Raw genomic sequence first — 21,542 nt, 5'->3', positions numbered from 1 at the left:
CAAAAGAGGGGGGGGAAGAAAACAAAATAAACCACGTTCGCGGGTCAAGGCTAAAGAACGATCAGCTTCCAAGCATGCTCCTTTCCTGCCCGAGTAAATGTTTAATCGCCCGCTGAGAATTAGTAGCTGTTTTAGGAGTAGGAACTCGCGACTCCGGTCGCCCCCTCCACCAGCGAGCGAGTCTAAACCAGTTAGGGAAGAAGTACCCTGTCTCTCTCCACAACCCCCCCCCCCATTTTACACAGCCTCTCTCCCTCTGCTTAGTTAGCTATCCTGGGAAGGTGCATTGGCAGCTATCAACAGATAGAAGGGCAGGGAGAGGGAGGAGACGCGAGAGAGAGAAGGAGGTCTTTATTACGCGCCGTACAATACCCAAAGCCCTGGGGGACCTCTTCCAGCTGGGCTCAAGAGGGCAAAGTCAGGCAGGAGAGCAACTCGGGAACTTTTCAAAAGAGCTTTAAAGAGCCACAGTGGAGTTCCCCACTCCCCTCTCCCCTTTTGCTTTTTGAGAGGGAGGGCGGCATCGCTTGGGAAGCGAAGGTGGCTCTGATTTCATTTGGCAGCGCCTAGGATAGCGCGCATCGGGAGGCCAGCCTTTTTGGGAGGAAGGCTTCTTCCTCCTCCTCCTCCTCCTCCTGCTACTGCTGGCGTGCTCCAAACTTGCCTGGATGGGGTCTGCCCGGTGGAAGAGGCTCTGCCTTTTGTTCCTGATAGGGATAACGTTCTCGGTCATCTTTTACGGGCACTACTACACCACGACGGATTCATCCAGGTAAGTCAGGAGGGCGGGGCGCGGTGCGGGGGGGAGAAATGTTCCCAAAAGCAGCGTCGCGGGAGAAAAACACAGCCCTGCCTAGCATGCTTTGGGAACAGCCGGCTGCTCAGAAATGAGGGGCATGCCTTGTGTGTTTGGGGGAAAGGCGCAATCCCCCCAAAAATCAAAACCAGGGGAACCTGGTAATCGTGTTGGAAACAGAACAGGAAAGAGCGGTGTGCGCACCGCACTTTCCAAGCACATTCCAAGCGCGTTTTCTTTGCTCCCGAAAAAAAAAAAGAATCATGGGAACTGTAGTTTACATCTCGCAGGGCGATAGTTCCCAATACCCTTAAACAAGCTACAGTTCCCATTCTTCTTTGGGTTGGGGTGGGGAGAGAAATGTGCTTTTAAGGTATGGTGTGTGTACCCAGCCTCGGAATCGAAGACTCCTGCTCAATATTCTTTTGTTTGCGTGTGGTTTATTTTGATCCGATGGGGTTGCGACCCAAACCGCAGCTGTATCTAAAAACACCGTGCAAGTTCGTTTATTTTTAAAGCGAGGGGGAGTTTTAAACCTGGAAGAACCTCAAAGCTTGCTTTCGGAGATGTGACTGCACATGTTGCTTTACAAAGGAACACACGCCCTCCGAGGCGCGGGCAGATATGTGTGCAGAAACAAAGCCCACAGCGACAACGCTACCTCTCCTGGAGAGCGAGGAAGGGCAGGCAAGTGTTGGGAGAGAAGAAGGGTATTGTACTCCCAGCTCCCAAAAGGCTAGGAATAAAAAGCAGGCCAGGCATGCTAATTAAGTTCAGCGGAGTGAGTAATGCATGGGAAGCGGAGAGCTGAGGCTTCCAGACGCCTGTGCATTCAAGAGTTCCTAGCCATAAGGGCACATTCCCACACAGTGGGGCCAGGAAGACCAAGCAGGCGAATGCAGGGTTCTTAAGAGGGTGCCACTAGGTGGCTTCAGGTTTGAAGATGGGGTGCTGTGCATGGTTGCAGCGTGTCCTGTCTTGTTTGTTGACATGCAGGGTGCTGTTATCCCCCCCACACACACGGACAAGAGAGCAAAGTGCAGCTCAGATTTTGCCCTTCATTTAGCTGCTATGTCCCGTGATGAGTTGCAGATCCCAGGGAACATGTACTGCCCTTACCTTTGCTTAGGAGCCTTCCTACTCTGCTCCTGGCAGACTAAAGCCCTGCATTTCTAAGCCGGTGAAGTTGTGTAATCTATGCTAAGAGCAGTGATGTGAAAGTTGGAATAGACAAGTACAGAGGGCTGGAAAGATGTTACAACAGCCTTTGTCAAGCTGGCGCCCTGCAGATGTTTTGGACTATAACACTCCTCAGGCCCAGCCAGCTGGTGGGAGTTGTGGTTCAGAGCGTCTTCCTGGCGCCAGCTTGACGAAGCCTATGTTGTGAAGTGGCTGCAAGATGGTTCACCCACACTAAGTTCACTAAGCTTAAAGGACTTGCCCTACAGCTCATGGGCTCCTAGATACAGATGTCATCTGCTTTCATTACTGCTTAAGAGATGGATGAGGGGCTCAGAAGGGATGATTCTCTCGGAACAGGTTGGGACCCAAAACTCAGATCCCAGATAGCCGAAACCATTCGGCAAGCATCAAAAGAAAACTTGCTTTAGGCTCCACACTTCATTTCATCCTGAAGTTCAGCTTTTACTTTATACTGTCCACCCACCCATGTTTGAAAGGAGAAGGATGAAGTTTCACATGGCACTCGCAGCTACCCATAGATCTGAGTGTGAGACCTTCCCTCCTTTTTGTATTTTCACTTTGCATTCAATAGTTTTGACTGTAGCAGTGTGTTCTATGAATTTCAGGTCTAGTTGTGTATCTTTTGATTAAAATGACCATATGAAACACTTTATGGACTACCTGGGGTGTGGGGTCTGGATGTCGCTGAACTACAACTTCCATCATTATTGCCATACTCTCTGGGGCTGATGGGAGTTGTAGTTCAGCTACATCCAGAGGGCCAAAAGTTCCCCATACCAAATGTAGTCCATAAAGTGTTTTGTATACATCAATAATCTTTAAAGCTCTAGTGGGGTTGGCCAGGACTATCTCCATGTTATACTTGCAGGAGGTGAGACATAGTGAATTCCTTAACTTCACCCAGCAGGTTCATAGTTTAGCTTTGAGTTAGGGGTGGCCAGCGCATAGGGGTGATTTTGAACAAATGTTTTCTCAGAATAAACTCATCAAGATAACTTTTTTAAAAATAAAAGAATGGAAATGGTTTACTGAATATTTACAGATACAGTGGTACCTCGGGTTACGAACTTAATTGGTTCCGCAGGTCCGTTCTTAACCTAAAACAGTTCTTAACCTGAGGTGCGCTTTTGCTAATGGGGCCTCCCACTACCGCTGCGCCACTGGTACGCGATTTCTGTTCTCATCCTGGGGCAAAGTTCGCAACCTGAGGTACTACTTCCAGATTAGCAGAGTTTGTAACCTGAAGTGTTTGTAACCCGAAGTGTTTGTAACCTGAGGTACCACTGTTCAGTGGAACCTCGTGTTATGGATGGAATCTGTTCCGGAGGCCCGTCCGTAACACGGAACTGATGCGAGGCGAAGTGCTGCATCTATGCACACGCATGGCACAATTTATCACTTCTGCACACATGCACAGTGCAATTTAGTGCTTCTGCGCATGCGCGAGCGGCAAAACCCGGAAGTAACCTGTTCTAGTACTTCCAGGTTGCCGCGTGACTCAACATGAAAACACGTTACCTGAAGTGGACGCAACATGAGGTACGACTGTAAATTGTAAACAGATAAGAACATTGGCAGGATTATTGTAATAACCTGCAGCTTCATAAGAATATATATTTAAAGAAGATGAATAAATGAGCAAATAAAGTTAATTTGGATATGCAGAAGGAACAACAGAAGGAGGGAGAAGGAAGTCAAGATTTGAAATGTCAAAATGATTGTAAAATTAGTGAACTGTATAAACTTGAAAAATATAAATTAAAAATTAATAAAAGAAAGAAGACTCATTAAAATTAATCACCACGACTAACTTAAAAAGATAAAGGTAAAGGTACCCCTGACCGTTAGGTCCAGTTGCGAACAACTCTGGGGTTGCACGCTCATCTCGCTTTACTGGCCGAGGGAGCCAGTGTTTGTCCGCAGACAGCTTCCGGGTCATGTGGCCAGCATGACTAAGCCGCTTCTGGCGAATCAGAGCAGCAAACGGAAATGTCATTTACCTTCCTGCCGGAGCGGTACCTATTTATCTACTTGCACTTGACGTGTTTTCGAACTGCTAGGTGGGCAGGAGCTGGGACCGAGCAACAGGAGCTCACCCCATTGCGGGGATTCGAACTGCCAATCAGCAAGCCCTAGGATCTGTGGTTTAGACCACAGCACCACCAGCGTCCCTTACGACTAACTTACATCCCTTAAATTCATTGGGTCCATTATGAGTTACTTTATAAGTTAGCTGAGTGTAACCCACTAAGGGTTACTCTTACTTGAGTGGGACTTAACTAAGTTGTTGTGTGCATGGAATGAGATTCACTCATGCAACAGGGCTTTCCCCTTGCACCTCTAAATCTGTGGTGGCAGGTTGGGGGAATCCCCAGAGCAGGTCTAGAGCACTCCTGGGGGAAGGAGAGAGTGGAAAGGTCTTGCTGTATGAGCAGACCTTGTTCCATACACAGATACCCCACTTGGCTTTATGTTGAATGCCACCCACAGTTTGTGGTTTTAACTACAAAACAACCCTGAATCTGAATCTGTGCTTCCCTGACCCCAATAGGTGGGTGGAAGTTACCGCTAGTAGTCGCTGGAGCCCCCAAAAGACAGCATTTTGTATGCTGAACAGGTGGCTGAACTAGGCCAGCAAAGGACCCACTGGCTCCTGAGCTGGCCCTCCAGAACTGGCCCTGCTGGGCCTCTTTGCTGAGCAAGTCTGGGACATGGCGTAGTGAAAATGGGAATGTCTGTAAAAAAAGCACCCCTTTTCTTGCAGAGCAATCCAAACCTCTGATCACCTGTGCCGGAGATGGGATTTGGATGGGGGTGGAGATGTCCCCTCCACGCAGCCTTAGCCACCTCTGCTGGCCTCTGCTGATGGAGGAGCCTTACCCCCCAATGTTTCAAGACATACAATAGAAGGAGGGACATACCTGAACTGAACGGGTCGTGTTCAACGTACTGCTAAGTCGCAGAACAACTTTTGCTTGCACAATGGCCAGGCGTGATAGCTCAGTCGTCAGGGCACGAGACTCTTAATTTCAGGATCATGGGTTCGAGTTGGGTGAGAGATTCCTGCACTGCAGGGGGTTGGACTAGATGACCCTCGTGGTCCCTTCCAACTCTATGAGTCTATGGATTGGGCTGCCCCCCTCCCCACCCCTGTTCCATCTAAATATGTTCTGGGGTTTCCTCCAGTCCTCCAGAGCAGATTGGGAGATGGCATGGTGTGCACAGGGGGAGGAGGGAAGGGAAAGTCCCATCCTCCAATGAGGAAAAGTCATTCTCCTCACAAACTTGTTTAGCTGAATACTGCCCATTATCTCAAGAACTTGAAAGGCATTCCATATCCAAGCTACGTATGGTTTAAGAGCTCTCTCTGCCCCCCCCCTCCTCAGTTTTTCTGCTATGGCCCAACCTTCTCAGCATGACTAAGTGAAATGGACACATTTGTCTTTGTTGTAAAACAGAAAAGTTCTAAGTTACAGGATTGCCATACGTCTAGATTTTGCCGGATATATCCAGAATACTGCAGTCACCAGCAGTGTCCAGGAGGAAATTGGCACTCATGTCCTGGAAAACCCGGACGTACGGCAGCCGATGTAGGCAGTGCCTTTTAAAAATAAAAATAGCTCAAAAACGGTTTTGGTTTTTTTTAGCAATTTTGTCCCAAAAGCTCAACCACTTTGGGCAAAACTAAAAAAAGCTCAAACTGTCTGGATTTTCACGGTTTGAAATATGGCAACCCTAGAGTTTGTGGGCAATTCTTTACTGTTCATGTCCTTCAGGGTAGCTCCTTGGAGTTTAGGAGACATAACTGCCCAGCCTGTTCTCCAACCTCTTCCTTTCAATTGAGCAAACAACACATTTTGTGAGGTCTGTGAGGGTCGAAGTTCTGATATCTCTTATCCAACCTCCCCTCCCCACCACCCAACAACAATTCCAATTGAAAGATGGATGACAATTGCCCCAGCATTTTTCAGATTGATAGGAGGTAATAACGTCTCCTATCTTTATTATCAGAACTTTCCATTTCCCACACCATTGTCCTGCTGGTATACGTATACTCTAGTTGCAAAATAAACATTCGGGTCTCATTCCTTATTTTTCCCTCTCTTTTTTTTTATACATCAAAGTGACGTCCTCCTCACTGCATGTTTTCAGAGGGACAGGATCTGGTAAATCTGCACCAGAGTTTTTCTTTACAAAGAAAGCAAATGGCAAGGAGCACTGTTGCATCACAATTAACCCCCATTTCTAGGCCAACTAAGGGTGAGCTAAATGCTCCTAATGAAAACTAGAGCGTTTCATCAGGGAAACATAGCCTTCGGAGGCTGGGATTTGTATCAGATGAGCTGTGGAGGGGAAGGTCCCTTTCTCTGCTCCAGCCTCTAGCTGTAGAGTTCATAATAATAATAATAATAATAATAATAATAATAATGAAATTTATTTATACCCCGCCCTCCCCAGCCATAGCTGTCAACTTACAGATCTGAAAATAAGGGACCAGCAGCTTCGAAAATAAGGGATCAGCAGCCAAAATAAGGGATCGACAATTACTTTGATAAAATACATATTTTGTTGCGTGCAAATGGCTTTAGATACCTATTAGGTCCATAAATTACCATATAGCATATATTCAACACAAAAAAGGAACAATTTGTTGTTGGCAAAGCACAGCTGGGCATAGAAAGGGCCCCATTACCTTCAGTAGCTTATTTAAGGGATATCATCAATAAGGGACAGCAGCGGGGCATGGCCCTGGGATAAGGGACTGTCCCGCCAAATAAGGGACGCTTGACAGCTATGTCCCTAGCCAAAACCGGGCTCAGGGCGGCTAACACCAAATATAAAAACAATTGATTGAAATACAGCTTAAAAACAAGATTAAAATACTTTACAACATTAAAACATTAAAATGCAGCCTCATAGAGTTACATGCACATTTGCCTGTATATGGAACCTCACAGGGGTCTCTTCTCATCCTAAAATTATATGAGTCCATGAGAAAGAAGCTGGTGAGTGGGGTGAGAGGGAGATACTATGTTCAGCAGGGAAATGGCCGGTGGGGAAAGGATTAAGCAGCCTCCCCTCCACCCCCAGTTATTTGTCAGATAGAAAGATTTATTACACGCATTTGTATGTAACGTCTACTGTGCCCCTAATAGCAATAAATTGTAGGTGGAAGCTCCTTTCTCTGGATGAAGCAATACCTTCAGAGGCACAAGGCCTTAGGGGAGAAGACAGGAGGAAATAAAGACTTCCTTTGAGGATGCTTGGTAGCAGCCATCTTGCTCCCTGGTAGACCTAGCTAACATTCTACTTAACCAAAAATAACACTTGCTATGCTTTTGGACAATAATAATTTTCATCAGACACTGGGTCATATTTGAGGAACTGTGTAAGAGCTGTGCCAGATTTAGGGCGGTGTGGGTGTCTCCCCTGCACAAGGTGCTGACCAAAGGGGAGCAAAATAATAATAATAATAATAATAATAATAATAATAATAATAATAATAATATAATATAATATAATACCTATATTAATACGGGCACCTACTGAGAAGATCCATAAAAATGCAACTGTACCAAAAGGAATTATTGTGAAAATAAGAAATATTAAAGTAGGGGGCAAATTTTGTCCTTGCTCAGGGAACCATGTTATCAAAGTCCACCCCTGCCGACAGCTGCCCTCATCACTCAGTCATTCCAGGGACTATGCTCCAGATGCTGAAATCAGGTCAGATCCTTTGAAAATCTGCTAAATAAGACCACCGTTTTTTTCTGTGTTTCCTGATGCTGACTGTCCAGTACCTTGGACAAACTTGGTTCACAAACTTGGTTCTCAGACTGTTTTTGGACTACAACTCCCATCATCCCTAGCTGGCAGGACCTCTGGTCAGGGATGATGGAAATTGTAGTCCAAAAGCAGTTGGAGACCCAAGTTTGGGGAACCTTGGTCTAAATAGAGCACCACAACATTTGGCAAGGAGCCTATCTGTGGCTGCCCCCCAAAAGATCTCAAAACACAGTTCACAACCTACTGATTTAGATGCCTCTAGCTTCCACTTCTTCCTTTTATTTGCTGTCTGATTCCAGTCCTTGCAGGATTCCCTTCTTTGCATACAGATCACCCAGTATCTCCACAGGCAGTGCCTAGAAATCAGGATGTAATTTCTAGGGTCCTTGCCTGATACATTTAATTAGACTACTATTCCTAACCCTCCCTAGGTCTAACATGCGGCTCCTAATCCTGTTTTCTTCTGTCAGACAAAAAAATTGACTGTTGTTGGCTCAAGTCTTTCACACAAATGACCCGGGCGGAGACCTGCCCTTGTTGCTTTGTAATTCAAGGAACTATGGTAACTGTGAACTGCCACTGAGGTAACCATAACAAAACTTCAATTGCCCTACACATTAGCCACTTATTCAGAGTTTTGCAATTGAGTCAATTGCGTGCTTTTAACAAGTTTACTGATTAAAACGGAATTACATGGTGTCATAATAAAAGTAGAATGTGGAGGGTAATTGAGGCAATAGTTTTAACGCAAATAATTTATTTCTGGTAAAGCCAACGTCGAATCTGACCTCAAGGCAACGCACTTGGTCAGGGAAGATTTATATCAAATTGGATGGAGATGCCAGAAGGCTGCGAGCTTTTAGCATATGGTGATTAATATGCTTAAAGATGCATTTCAGATGGACACTTTGCTTTGTTCATTTAATTATGTAAAATATAGCACCCTAACGACCTACCAAGTGCGGTATGATGCATTCCTATGATGGTCACGATAGGATATGCTAAAAACTAAGGGGAAAGTGCAAGACCAAGTAAAAGAGACCTGATAAGGAAGTTATAGGAGCAGGTTGGGATTATAAAATGAACAACCATGTTGAGAAAGCAAGAAAACTAAGGAATGTTTAAGTTGTTGGAGTCCAGGGTGTGTGTGTAGTTACAGATTAAGGACCATGGGGCTGATTTGATGATGTAGCTGCTCCATAAGAATTTAAGAAATTAATTAAATCAATTTAATTAATCCATAATCTGGAAGTCAAGCAATATAATAGCTTTACCTTTCTTACCCTTGTAATAATAAATGCATTAATGTAGTGGATTTGTATCTCATTTTCTAAATGTGAAAATGCTGTTGCTGTTTTTAATTTTAAGAAAACAGATGTAGGTTAGCTATAACAATACCCACACCAGTAGACATTCTTTCCTGGCGACGGCTCGAGGGAAAATCTGATTTGGCTCTCGTTGGGTTTGACGTCCGAAAGAAGCTTGCAGGGGAGGTGATGGGGAAGAAAGACATGTCTGAGTGAGACAGATTTGTTAGAAGTCATTTTCGCAAGGCTAAATCCAAATACTGTACATGTTTCCATAAGATGTATAGACTTCTGCTGCAGGTCCCTTTAGATCAGGGGTGAACAGCTCTGAGAACCACATTGGCAACATACGATATCCAGGTGCCGGCATCTAATTTGTATATTTGAGCTAATTGTAATTAACAGGTTTTGCACATCATTTGCATAAAGCCGGTGCCTGCCAAGTTGTAACAGATGGACATATTGCGTTTATTTTTGTGATATCTGAAATCATTAACTCCGAATGTGAACGTCTCCTCCGCTTAGTGCCGGAGACAATTCTGGGTGGCATCTCCCTTGTAGCCTTGTCACTACTTTGGGTGACCTTTCGCATTCATGAGCTAGAATAGGCAAACCATAGGTTCAGACTGGGACACTCAGGGTAGCTATTTCCAGGCTCAGTGTAGCAGACCCTCCAAGTTCCCCTATTTTCCAGAGACAGTCCCAGATTTACAGATGTCATCCTGGTTTCTGATTTGATCCCGGAATGTCCCTCTTTTCCTTTGGATGTCCCTATTTTCATTGGAGAAATGTTGGCGGGTATGGAGTTATCCAACCCCTGAGCTATCTGAAGGCAGCTCTGTATGGAGAAGTTATTTAATGTTTAATGTTTTATTATGTTTTTATATATGTTGGAAGCCGCCCACAGTGGCTGGGGCAACCCAGTCAGATGAGCTGTGTATAAATAGAATAATAATAATAATGATAATAATGATAATAATGATGATGATAATAATAATAATAATAATAATAATAATAATAATAATAATAATAGAAGAATAGTAAAAGTAAAGGGACCTATGACTATGACTAGGTCCAGTCGCGGATGACTCTGGGGTTGCGGCGCTCATCTCGCTTTACTGGCCGAGGGAGCCGGCGTATAGCTTCCGCGTCATGTGGCCAGCATGACTGGCGAAACCAGAGCAGTGAACGGAAACACCATTTACCTTCCCGCCGGAGCAGTACCTATTTATCTACTTGCCCTTTGATGGGCTTTCGAACTGCTAGGTTGGCAGGAGCAGGGACCGAGCAACGGGAGCTTACCCTGTCATGGGGATTCGAACCGCCCACCTTCTGATCGGCAAGCCCTAGGCTCTATCATTTAGACCACAGCGCCACCCACGTCGCTTAAATAATAGAATAGGTTGGCCACCCCTGGTCTAGGCATGTAAGAAAGATGTCCAAAAGAGCTGCCTACCATGCAGCAGTGAAAGACATGGGAGTCCTAGAAGAAAAGGTTGCATACGTACGAAGCCACTGTTTTTAGAAATCATTGGGTAAACCACTCAGAATATCCTACTCCTCCAGGCTTCATAAGCAAACTCGTAACTCTTATGCTGATGTTTCTGCCTCCTGCATGAGGTTCCCTTCTTAATGTTTCTCCTTTCTGTCCCCACCAGTAGCTTAGGCAGAGCCTCACATTTGCCCCTGTTGCCATTGTTTGCACTGGCTGTATGAATACAGTGGTGCCTCGCAAGACGAAATTAATCCATTCCGCGAGTCTCTTCGTCTTGCGGTTTTTTCGTCTTGCGAAGCACGGCTATTAGTGGCTTAGCGGCTATTAGCGGCTTAGCGGCTATTAACGGCTTAGCGGCTTTAAGAAAAAGGAAACAAACTCGCAAGAACTCGCAAGACGTTTCGTCTTGCGAAGCAAGCCCATAGGGAAAATCGTCTTGCGAAGCGACGCAAAAACCGAAAAACCCTTGCGTCTTGCGCGTTTTTCGTTTTGCGAGGCATTCGTCTTGCGGGGCACCACTGTAATCCTTTCACAAGCAGAACAGTAGCAGAACAAAAACCAGACATTCATAGAAATACATATGTTGCAAAACACATAAGTGTGCAGGTTGAGAAGGGTTGTGCATACTGGTTATTGAGGATTCAAATGTTCATCCGAACAGCTCGAGGTAGCATATAAGTTTCTCCCCTTCCTCATTTTATCCTCGCAACAGCCCTGTGAGGTAGGTTAGGCCAGGAGAAAGCTACTGGCCCAAGGTCACTTTAGTGAGCTTTAGGGCTGAGTGGAGATTTGAACCCAGATTCTGGACTTGTACCCCAGAGCAAAAACAAACAGGGCTGCTCCAGTTCACAGATAAGTTTAAACCACCCCTTTTGCTTTGAAAAAGTCTCCGGTCTATATTTCTGAGCATGTGGAGACTGATTCCTCTGAGGGGGGTTGTTTTGGAATCCATTCCAATAGTTGCAGTTCAAGGGGTTGACCTTCTGGCCAGGGCCAGTCTGAAGGAGCAGAAAGAGAGACAAGGAAACCTTTGTGACACCCAAATGGTGATTTTCACACAGAGGAGCGAGCAGATCGTGTTTCTTCAGTTCTGCATGTGCGTAGCCTGTGGCAGACATCCCCCTGAAGCCTGTTGTGAGAAAGGTTCTTGGTGGCCTTCCTGGAAAGGCTTGTTGTGCAAAGGGCAGGAGTCCTTTCATTAAGGCCAAGCCACAGACCTGTCCATCTAGATGGACGGGGTTGTAAATCCATCAAGCCCCATTGACTTCAGTTGTGGGCGGAAATGGCTTGAATTCTTAATGCCTATGCACCCAGGTCATCAGAGGAAGTCTGTTTCACCTGCAGGAAAAGTACATTGGCTGTATGTCCAAAAGAAATGACCTTCACTGGGTTGGCACCTGGATGCCAACAGTTTATTATTTTCGGTGCCAGGTTGCAACTTTATTATTTACCCAAAACACACACACACACACACACACACACACAGGTTGGATAGTTTTATTCCTCTTCATTTTATTGCATTATTTATTTTTGTAATTCTACGTTTCTTTTTATATACAGCCCTAAAATCCATTTTTGGAGAAGGGGCAGCTGAGGGATAGCTCAATTGGCAAAACACAAGACTGTTAATCTTAGGGTCATGGGTTCGAGTCCTGCATCGGGTGGAAGATTTCCGCATTGCAGGGGGTTGGACTAGATGATCGTTGTGGTCCCTCGAATTATTTTGCCATGCTCCTCAATGCCTGATGGTTGTGGGAGCTCTGGTCTACACAAACACCTAGACACAGAGAGCCAATCCATTCATTTTGCCGGAGGGAGAAAATCTGTGCTTCCATTCTTTGTACATGGAGGTTGGCTGTCTCTGTTGCAGTTAACAAGGCAGTCTGTGCTTGGAGCTTCATTTGCACATTGCAGTGGATGTGGCAGCTCCAGATTACTGCAAGGGAGTACATGCCTCTCTTCCAGTTGTGCCCATGTTTAGTTTCGATGGGCTCTGTTAAACAGGAAGCAGGTGTTAACTAGGCAGAGCCGCATTAAAACTCAACCCTAAAGCCAGTTCAGGTTTGGGGCGACGCCTTGCAGAAAGTTCAAGCAAGGATGGCGAGTATACTATCAGCAAGAGCTCATATTTCAGTAAATGCCTCTTCAACAACATGTGCCTTGTCTAATCCACAATAAAGCATTTTTCATAGATACACGATGGTGATATTGATTTCCCCACCCACCCGAACTTGGGCAGGCTGCTGTGAGAGTTGCTTTGAAGTCAACCTTCTGTTTCCCAATGAATGGGCCTCTTTCTTCTTCTTCCAAGATGACCCACCTAGCATGTAGGGAGGTGGAGCTGTTGACTGAGAAGGGCTTAGCCAAGTTGCCTGACCTCAGGTTTACCAGTGGTTGGGTAAGATCCAAGACAAAACAGGCATCTGGAAAAGAAGAAGTAGGAACAAAATAGCTGGGGTTGTGTGGCTGCAACCCACGTTTATTTGTGCGTTAGCCCAGTTGAATACAGTAGGATTTACTTCTGAGTAGGGATGGGGGAGAAGTTGATACGAATGACCCAAGTCACAGTTCCTGCACTAATAAGATACCCTTCAGAATTCTCACTTCCCCAAATTTTGTGCTGCAGTTATCCAATGAAAAAGCGTGCACAACTATATGGAAATAGTATGCAAAGCAACATAGTTGGGGAAATTCCTTGCAAAAATGATATTGGACAAAATTGCACACAAAGATCGAAAGAAATGTGTGTGAACTGTGAATCTTCATGTGGACTTTTTCAAGGGAAAATGGCAAATGGATGTGAAAATGGAATGAAATGAACTTAAGTTTGGGGAAAATGAGAATCTGAAACTGACAGATTTGTCTGTCCTTCTGAATAAGAAGTGTCAGTTGTTATTGTCTATGTTTGTACAGTACTTTAATTGAGTTAGACTGGGAGACCCATGTCTCAGAAACAATTTTATAATAATATTTATGTAGAGTTTCAGGTTGTATACACGCCATACATTTAAAGCACCGTCCCTGCCCCTAAAAAAAATGTACTGGGAACTGTAGTTTATCTCTCACAGTGCTGCATTTTCCAGTAACCTTTAAATCGATGGTGTGTATGCAGGCTCAAAATGCTTCCTGTTCATTCATTGTACTTTTTACAATAACTCTGTAACTACTTGCTCCTTCTTTAAGTACAGTAAAATAATGGTTTTCACATGCAGATATGCTGATTTGTCCAGACCTATGGCATGATCCAGTGATACTTGAACACATCTGACAATCAGTTTGTTTCACTATAGGAGTGAAGCACATGCTTAAATCTCACCAACCTAGAGGTGAAAACAAATCCTAGTTTGGTGTGGTGGTGAAGAGCGGTAGACTCGTAATCTGGGGAACCAGGTTCGCGTCTCCGCTCCTCCACATGCAGCTGCTGGGTGACCTTGGGCCAGTCACACTTCTTTGAAGTCTCTCAGCCCCACTCACCTCACAGAGTGTTTGTTGTGGGGGAGGAAGGAAAAGGAGAATGTTAGCCGCTTTGAGACTCCTTAGGGTAGTGATAAAGCGGGATATCAAATCCAAACTCCTCCTCCTCTTCTTCTTCCTCTTCTTCTTCTTCTTCTTCTTCTTCTTCTTCTTCTGCATGCTTACTCAGCAGAAAGGCCTACTGCATTCAATGGGACTTTCTCCCAGGTAAGTGTGCAAGGATTGCTACCTTAAATATGCAAACAACAACAACAATGAAGGGTCCTGTGACACTTTAAAGATTAAAAAATTAGCATGAACTTGTGTGGACTAGAGGCCACATCATCAGATGCAGGAATGGTAATATTAATCTTCAATTGCAGGTATGTATACACATGCAAGGGGACGCAGGTGGTGCTGTGGTCTAAACCACGGAGCCTCTTGGGCTTGCCAATCAGAAGGTCGGCGGTTCGAATCTCCACGACGGGGTGAGCTCCTGTTGCTCGGTCCCAGCTCCTGCCAACCTAGCAGTTCAAAAGCACGTTAAAGTGCAAGTAGATAAATAGGTACCGCTCCGGTGGGAAGGTAAACAGCGTTTCCGTGTGCTGCTCTGGCTCGCCAGAAGCGACTTAGTCATGCTGGCCACGTGATCCGGAAGCTGTCTGCGGACAAACGTGGGCTCTTTGACCACTAAAGCGAGATGAGCACTGCAACTGGACTTAACTGTCAGGGGTCCTTTTTATACACATGCAAAGTGCATAGACATTGGAAGCAATGAGATGCAACAAGTACAGATAACTCCCAAGAGACTGTGGTCTACTCCCAGTATAAAAAAGGCAGTGTTCTACCCATTGCCATTGCCTAGAGCTGTTGAGCTTATTTTGGGAGGAGTGCCCAAAGTTGTTGAGCTATTTGGGGGGGGGGAGTGCCCAAAATTGTTGAGCTTCTTTTAGAGGGGAGTGCTCAGAGTTGTCATGGCCCAATTTATTTAATCCCGCGATCGACCTGCAGTGCCCCAGCGATCAACCAGTTGGATGTGCCTGAATTACAGTTGCTCAAAACAAGCTCAAGTGCTTCTTTACAGTGACAGATGCAATCAACTTGGCAAAACTGAGTTATGCTGTTGTAGGAAATGAAGCCATTGTCTTTTTTCCAGCCAAGATTCCTTGCTCAGTAAGTAATACAGCATCTCATACTGGTGCCTCCTTTTGAAATCATTCAAGTAGAATTCCTTTGAAATTCTCATGGACACCTCTAGATCAGTAGCATGTTTGCTTTAAATAATAATAATGATAATGATAATAATCCTTCATCTGACCACTATCATTTGGAATAAAATCCAGTTTCAGGGCCTCAGTGTGGAATGCACTGCAGGTTTGATTGGGGTCAGTCCTGCACTGATTTCTCCTGCAAATTGTTAATCTTATGGCTGCTACTTCAGCAACCCAAAGGCATGTTTACTGCCAACAGCACCTTCGGGAACAAATAGCAGCCAGGGAGGGGGCATTTTCCAGCAGAAAACAGGAACCTGATCCAGAAGCATGTTCCAGACTGGGCCCTGTGAGTGATTTTATTTCAGAATAAAATTAGTCAGATTAATAGTCAGGGGGCAGGGAGATCCTAAATGGGATCCTGAAGCTGTTTCCTTATCCACAATAAATTTAACTGGGCTCTTTTGCTGGATCAACCCTTTGGATTTTAAAGATTCCCAAATATACTTTGTGCTTCTTGTTTCCCCGATAGTGGAAGACATTCACAGCCACTGCTTTTAACAGGGTCTCCTTGCTTTCTAAGGAGAGAGGGCCGGAGAGTTGTTCCATTTGCTTTCCAAAGAACGTGGACTGGAAAACTCCTTGCGTCTTTTTTAATAATCCCTTTATGTAAAAATGTACTGGTTGAGCAATTATTGCAAGGCAAAGAAGCAACACACGGTCAGACTGTGTTAGGTTTGCAGCAACAGTAGTCCTTAAATAGTAACAAACAGTAACGTTCAGAAATGCAAATATGGTTTCTCTAGAGATCGCTGAGGCAACCATAGCAGATTTAAAATAAACAGCGGGGGCTGATGCCCATTGAGAGTGGCAGGGAGACCAACAGTGGGCATGCAACCGCTGCCCTTGAGAGACAGGCAGAGACAGGTAATTCTAGTTTTGTCCCCATCCTCAAGGGCAACACTGAGACTAAGAAGACTGTGTACACACGACACTCTCAAAGCAACATTCTTCCCCTCAAAGAATTATGGGTAGTGTAGTTTACCCTTCACAGAATTACAATTCATAGCAACCCTTAACAAACCACAATGCCCATAATTCTTTGAGGGAAAGAATGCACTTTGAATGTATGTACACAACCTAAGGAGGAGGAGGGTTCCAAGCAATGCCACCAGGGGTATGGGGTGAGGAGCTGCCTGAGGGGAGACTGAGGTTGGTGGGGTGGTCTCCACGGCAAAACAAAACAAAAGCCATTTCTGGCAGCAGCTCTCCCTGCCTCCTCATCCCATTCAACCTGCTCCTATCCTGCAGGTTGATACAAGCTGACCATCCAAGTCAGCGTCGGTTCCAGGTTTGGGGGGGGGCATGCCTTCCTCACTGCTGCCTCCGTCTGCTTGCCCTCTTTCTCTGGGCTGCAGCCTCACACCACCCCAAGGGACAGCATGCTGCTCTGTCTCCTCACTCGAGTCACCACTTGCATTGTCAAAGGGGTTAGGTAGGTGAACAGGGAAGTGGGGCCAAGGGGCTCCAGAGATTGGAAGTGGAGGCCCTGCAGAAGAGTGGTGACCCCTGGCACCAACACTGATAAGATCATAAGAGCCCCCCTGCTGGATCAGGCCCATGGCCCTTCTAGTCCGCCATCTTGTTTTCACTGTGGTCAACCAGAGGCCTATGGAAAACCACAGGCAGGACCTGAGTGCATTAGTACTCTCCCAATCGGTGATATTGGGAAGCATGAATAGGGTTGGTATTCAGCAACTGGCCTTTGGAGGCATAGTGCCTCTGACAGTGGAGGGGGAACATAGCCATCATGGCTAGTAGCCCTCAACAGACATCCTCCATGATCCAAATGGCTGAGGTGATCTGCTGCACTGATGTGCACCATAAATTTGCACCTGTTGTTACTGGCCCAGACCCACAAAGGAGGCTTTGAATACTTAATACCAATATTAAGCAGCTGGACATAAAAATTCACACTCCTTGGAGTTTGGTATTCTACTGAAGGCAAAGTATGGGAACTCGGATCCAGAGGAGCGGATCTGCATGCAAAATCCCTAGATCCAGCACCTGACCAGGCATTGTGCAGGTGTTGTGTTCCTTTGCCACAGATGCAATGCCAGGCAGAGGATGAGAGTTGCCAGCTCACATCTCCCATGCGCGGATTGTGTGTGGCGAAGTCTAAGGGCTGTTCCAATCTAAGCTGACAGCGTTAATCATCTCTTTGATGGGGAGAAGGAGGGGGATCATCCTGCACAGCCTCCGGCAGGCAGCCTGCTGTTGTGCAGGAATGTCCCTGAATCAGGGCCAGCATGTCTCATTTGTCTCTGGCCTGCTAAGCCTTGTAGGAACAGGAAGAAGTCTGGCTTGCCATTCAAGTCAACAACGTTCCTGCCTTGCCTAATAATATGAGGCAGTTGGGCAGCACAGAGAAGTTTGATTAGATGTAGGTTTGCCACGCATCTTTCTTATAACATTTGTTTATTCATTGGTTCATTCGTTACCCAGATATTCTGCCTTACTACCAGGGAGTTCAAGGCAGCATTTCTGATTCTCTCCCCATTTTATGCTCATCCCCTCCTTTTTTATCCTCTCAATAGCTCAGTGTGCTTCATTGCTAGAGTGGGGATAAGAGCCATAGAGAGGCACTCTAACCACCTCACCTCTGCAAAAGGCATGGTTGAGAAACAGCCCTGCACCAAGTAAAAGATTGCCAAATAATACCAATTCAAGCTAAGAAAATGTGGATGGGCCGGTTTCAGTTTTACCGCAAGACTCTGTCGTTGCAAGTTGCTGCATCTTGTTGGAACATGTCCTTATGCCCTTGCTCCCCCCGCCCCGCCCCCCAAATGCCTTTTGCTCCTTCTTTGTGGATCCTTTTACCAACTAAAGCCAAGTTTGAGCAAACTGGGATCCCTACAAGCATCGGGAAGTCCAGTAGAGAAGGTTGTGTGTTTTTTTTAATGTGCCTATACAGTGGTACCTCGGGTTACATACGCTTCAGGTTACATACACTTCAGGTTACAGACTCCACTAACCCAGAAATAGTGCTTCAGGTTAAGAACTTTGCTTCAGGATGAGAACAGAAATCGTGCTCTGACAGCGTGGTGGCAGCGGGAGGCCCCATTAGCTAAAGTAGTGCTTCAGGTTAAGAACAGACCTCCGGAACGAATTAAGTACTTAACCCAAGGTATCACTGTACTTGAACTCCACATTCTCCATGCTTGTTTTTACTTCACCTGCAATGTAAAAACAAGGAAACCAGCACTGGTGTTCTAAGATCTAAATTCATTGTATAGTTAAGGTGTTGTGCAAAGACTGAGGGGAGGGGGAGGAATTGCTTCATGCTGCCATGCTTTATGGTGGAACACGTTATTCCTCAGCATCTAAATTATGAGTTAATTCAGGAGTTTTGCTAAACACTGACAGCTACATACCTCAGAGCTAAAGTCACACAAAGTTTGCAAGATCTAAGAGCTGAGCTATGTGGCAGCTCAGATTGAGGGCCTCTCCAGACTGGTGTTTTTGCAGGCACACTTGGCAACGTGTTCTTGACACAATAATAAGTGCATTAGTGGTGGATTTATCCTGCTTGAGTTTGTTCTGCAATGCTTCCCCAGTGCTATCATAGAATTGGAAGGGACCCTGAGGGTCATCTAGCCGAACCCCCTGCTGTTCATCAATCTCTACACATGGTCCCCCATCCAATTTGAAACCCATACTGGACCCTGCTTAGCTTTGCAAATGTGCTAGCAGTTTTATTGCTGCTCCACTAGGAGGTGGTCATTGCTGTCTGTAGGGGCTACGGTACAACAAACCTAGGACAAAAATAATCCAGAACATTTGTGGGATAAAAGGTTATGGGATTTCAGCAGGAGGTTATGGGATATGCATGGACTATTTCACGCAAACCATCACAACACATTTAGAAATGCAAACTGTATTGATAGTGGGATTGTGTGTCACTGATCCAGTAGTGTCATGGGCACAAATAATCATGGATGTGAAATAAAATGGATGTCTCTGGAGGCGAAACCTATAGGAACGCTGGCATGAAATGAGAACTCCATGCATAACTTCTCCACCTGCTTCTGTTTCTGTATTCCAGACTGCTGCAGCAGGAGACACTGGGGCCAGCGCAAGCAGAAATTCCCCAAGATGTCAGGAACCACAGTCTGCCCAGAGAAAGCATCACAAAGAGGTGAGTGAGGCTGGAGTGAACCCTTCCTCACAGAAATGTTGCCAGAGAATTGGGTGGTTACTTAAAATCAATGCATTTGATTCAGTCACCCACTTCTTCTGGGTCCTTCTTGCCCCCAGAGGGATGTCAGGGCCGAGATAAGTCACAGCTAGCAGATTGCGCTGTCAGGATTTAGGCTGGAGCTTCTGGGGGTTGTAGCCCAGAGGGTTCTGAGGGCACCATGTTGGCTAATAACCCTCTTGACTCCTTGACCCCCAGTTCCCCAGTGTCCTAGGCTTGCCCACTTCCCTTCTGAAAATAGTTTGCAACCCTAGCCCCCTCTTCCCAGTTTTGTCTTTCATATTCCATGGTTTGCCCTGCACCTTTCCTTCCTTCATCTTTCTTGTCTTTGGACTCCCTGGCCCTTGATTTCCCAACATCCAGGTTTCCTTCCCAATTCCTAACCTGCCACATGCAACCTTTTAAATCCAGCCATGCTGACAACTTCCCCTTTCCTCATAGAATTACAACTACCAAGTGTTTAGTTCATTGAGCAACTGAACATCCTGATCGTCACCCCAGGCAAACAGTATCACAGGTTTCATCTTCATAAGTGCACTGCAATGTTGATATATGCTCTTAATGCTTCCTGTGGGTTAGAAGGCAATGGGACAGACCCAGTACGACAGGTTCATCAATCTGTAACTATCCCATGGCTATAAAAGGGTCTAGATTTCAAATCTAAATTACTGGAAGTTGAACAAACCCTTAGAAAGGGTTGTTGGATAGTGAAGGCATCTCAGTATACAGTGAACAAATTTTTGTGTATGAAAGTCAGTCTCCTTTTCCTGCTGTTTTCGTTCTAGGGGGAACCCAACCAAAAATTCATCTGAGAGAGGAATTCTTAATCATCCTAAGGAGAAGGTAACAAGTCCATCCTTCATTCTAAGGACTTCCTTGCCCTTTGTCCCCTTCCCAAAAGCAGTTCAGCACCCAGAAATCATCATCATCTTCATAATAATGTGCTTACAGCACATATAAAACATAGCCAAGCATCAAACATTAAAAACTAAATAAAGACAAAACTATTTACTCTCTGCTATTCAAGGCTCACAAGGGATGTGGGTGGTGCTGGGGGTTAAACCACAGAGCCTAGGCCTTACTGATCAGAAGGTCAGCGGTTCAAATCCCCGCGCCGGGGTGTGCTCCCGTTTCTCGGTCCCAGCTCCTGCCAACCTAGCAGTTCGAAAGCACGTCAAAGTGCAAGTAGATAAATGGGTACCGCTCCGGCGGGAAGGCAAACGGCGTTTCCGTGCGTTGCTCTGGTTCGCCAGAAGCGGCTTAGTCATGCTGGCCACATGACCTGGAAGCTGTACGCCGGCTCCCTCGACCAATAAAGCAAGATGAACGCCGCAACCCCAGAGTCGGCCACGACTGGACCTAATGGTCAGGGGTCCCTTTACCCCTTTACCTTTACCTATTCAAGGCTCACATCGTAAGAGTTAATCTTCCACAACACTTGTTTCTAATTCAGAGTTAGAGAGGTTGACCACATGTCTCTGAAACAGGCATGGCACGAATACAGGTATATCCCTCACTTTCTTGCTTGCTAGTTTACAACCAAGAGGAACAACCTCTGAAAATGAAATTCTGGACTTCTAAGCCACAGAGTGCCTTAGCGTCAAGTGTGCTTAGTGGAAAAGGGTTGCATGCTGTGAAAATTTATCAGTTGATGGTCTCACTCAATTAACACTTAGAGCAGATGCACTGAAACCCACAGGACTTGAATACCTCATACCTGGCAATCTTTGGGGATTCTAAGGAGCAACAGCAACAACAAATCAGCATAGGTTTGCAATCATTGGTTAAAATCAGTGAAGCTTTGAAAGGCTCAGTCTGCCAGCTCAATTCAAAATGGCATCCTGATGTCCCCAGACATAGATGAAAAGCTTTTCCTTGATCTTGGGAACCATCCTGCAGAATTTGGTTATGATATCTTAAGACTTAACAGAGAAATGTGTAGCATATTCATATAATGCATGTGTGTGTGTGTAATAGTTTAGAATTTATAATGATAAATTATATTAATAATTGTTTAAAGCCAAACTTAGTT

The 21,542-nt window shown here is 45.5% G+C and overlaps 1 protein-coding gene across 1 annotated transcript in view; it reads left to right on the top strand.

The window, feature by feature from the left end:
• The first annotated feature begins 228 nt into the window (after positions 1 to 228).
• The window catches only part of ST6GALNAC2 (ST6 N-acetylgalactosaminide alpha-2,6-sialyltransferase 2), a 33,032-nt gene continuing 11,718 nt past the window's right edge, over positions 229 to 21,542 (top strand). The window contains exons 1-3 of the mRNA XM_053376019.1: positions 229 to 772; positions 19,358 to 19,450; positions 20,296 to 20,353. Of these exons, the coding sequence (XP_053231994.1) occupies positions 669 to 772; positions 19,358 to 19,450; positions 20,296 to 20,353 (255 nt within the window). The 5' untranslated portion in view covers positions 229 to 668. The remainder of the gene's footprint in view (positions 773 to 19,357; positions 19,451 to 20,295; positions 20,354 to 21,542) is intronic.

This window comes from Podarcis raffonei, chromosome 2, assembly GCF_027172205.1.
Source record: "Podarcis raffonei isolate rPodRaf1 chromosome 2, rPodRaf1.pri, whole genome shotgun sequence".
NCBI lineage: Eukaryota > Metazoa > Chordata > Lepidosauria > Squamata > Lacertidae > Podarcis > Podarcis raffonei.
This window is presented reverse-complemented; position numbering and strand designations above follow the sequence as displayed.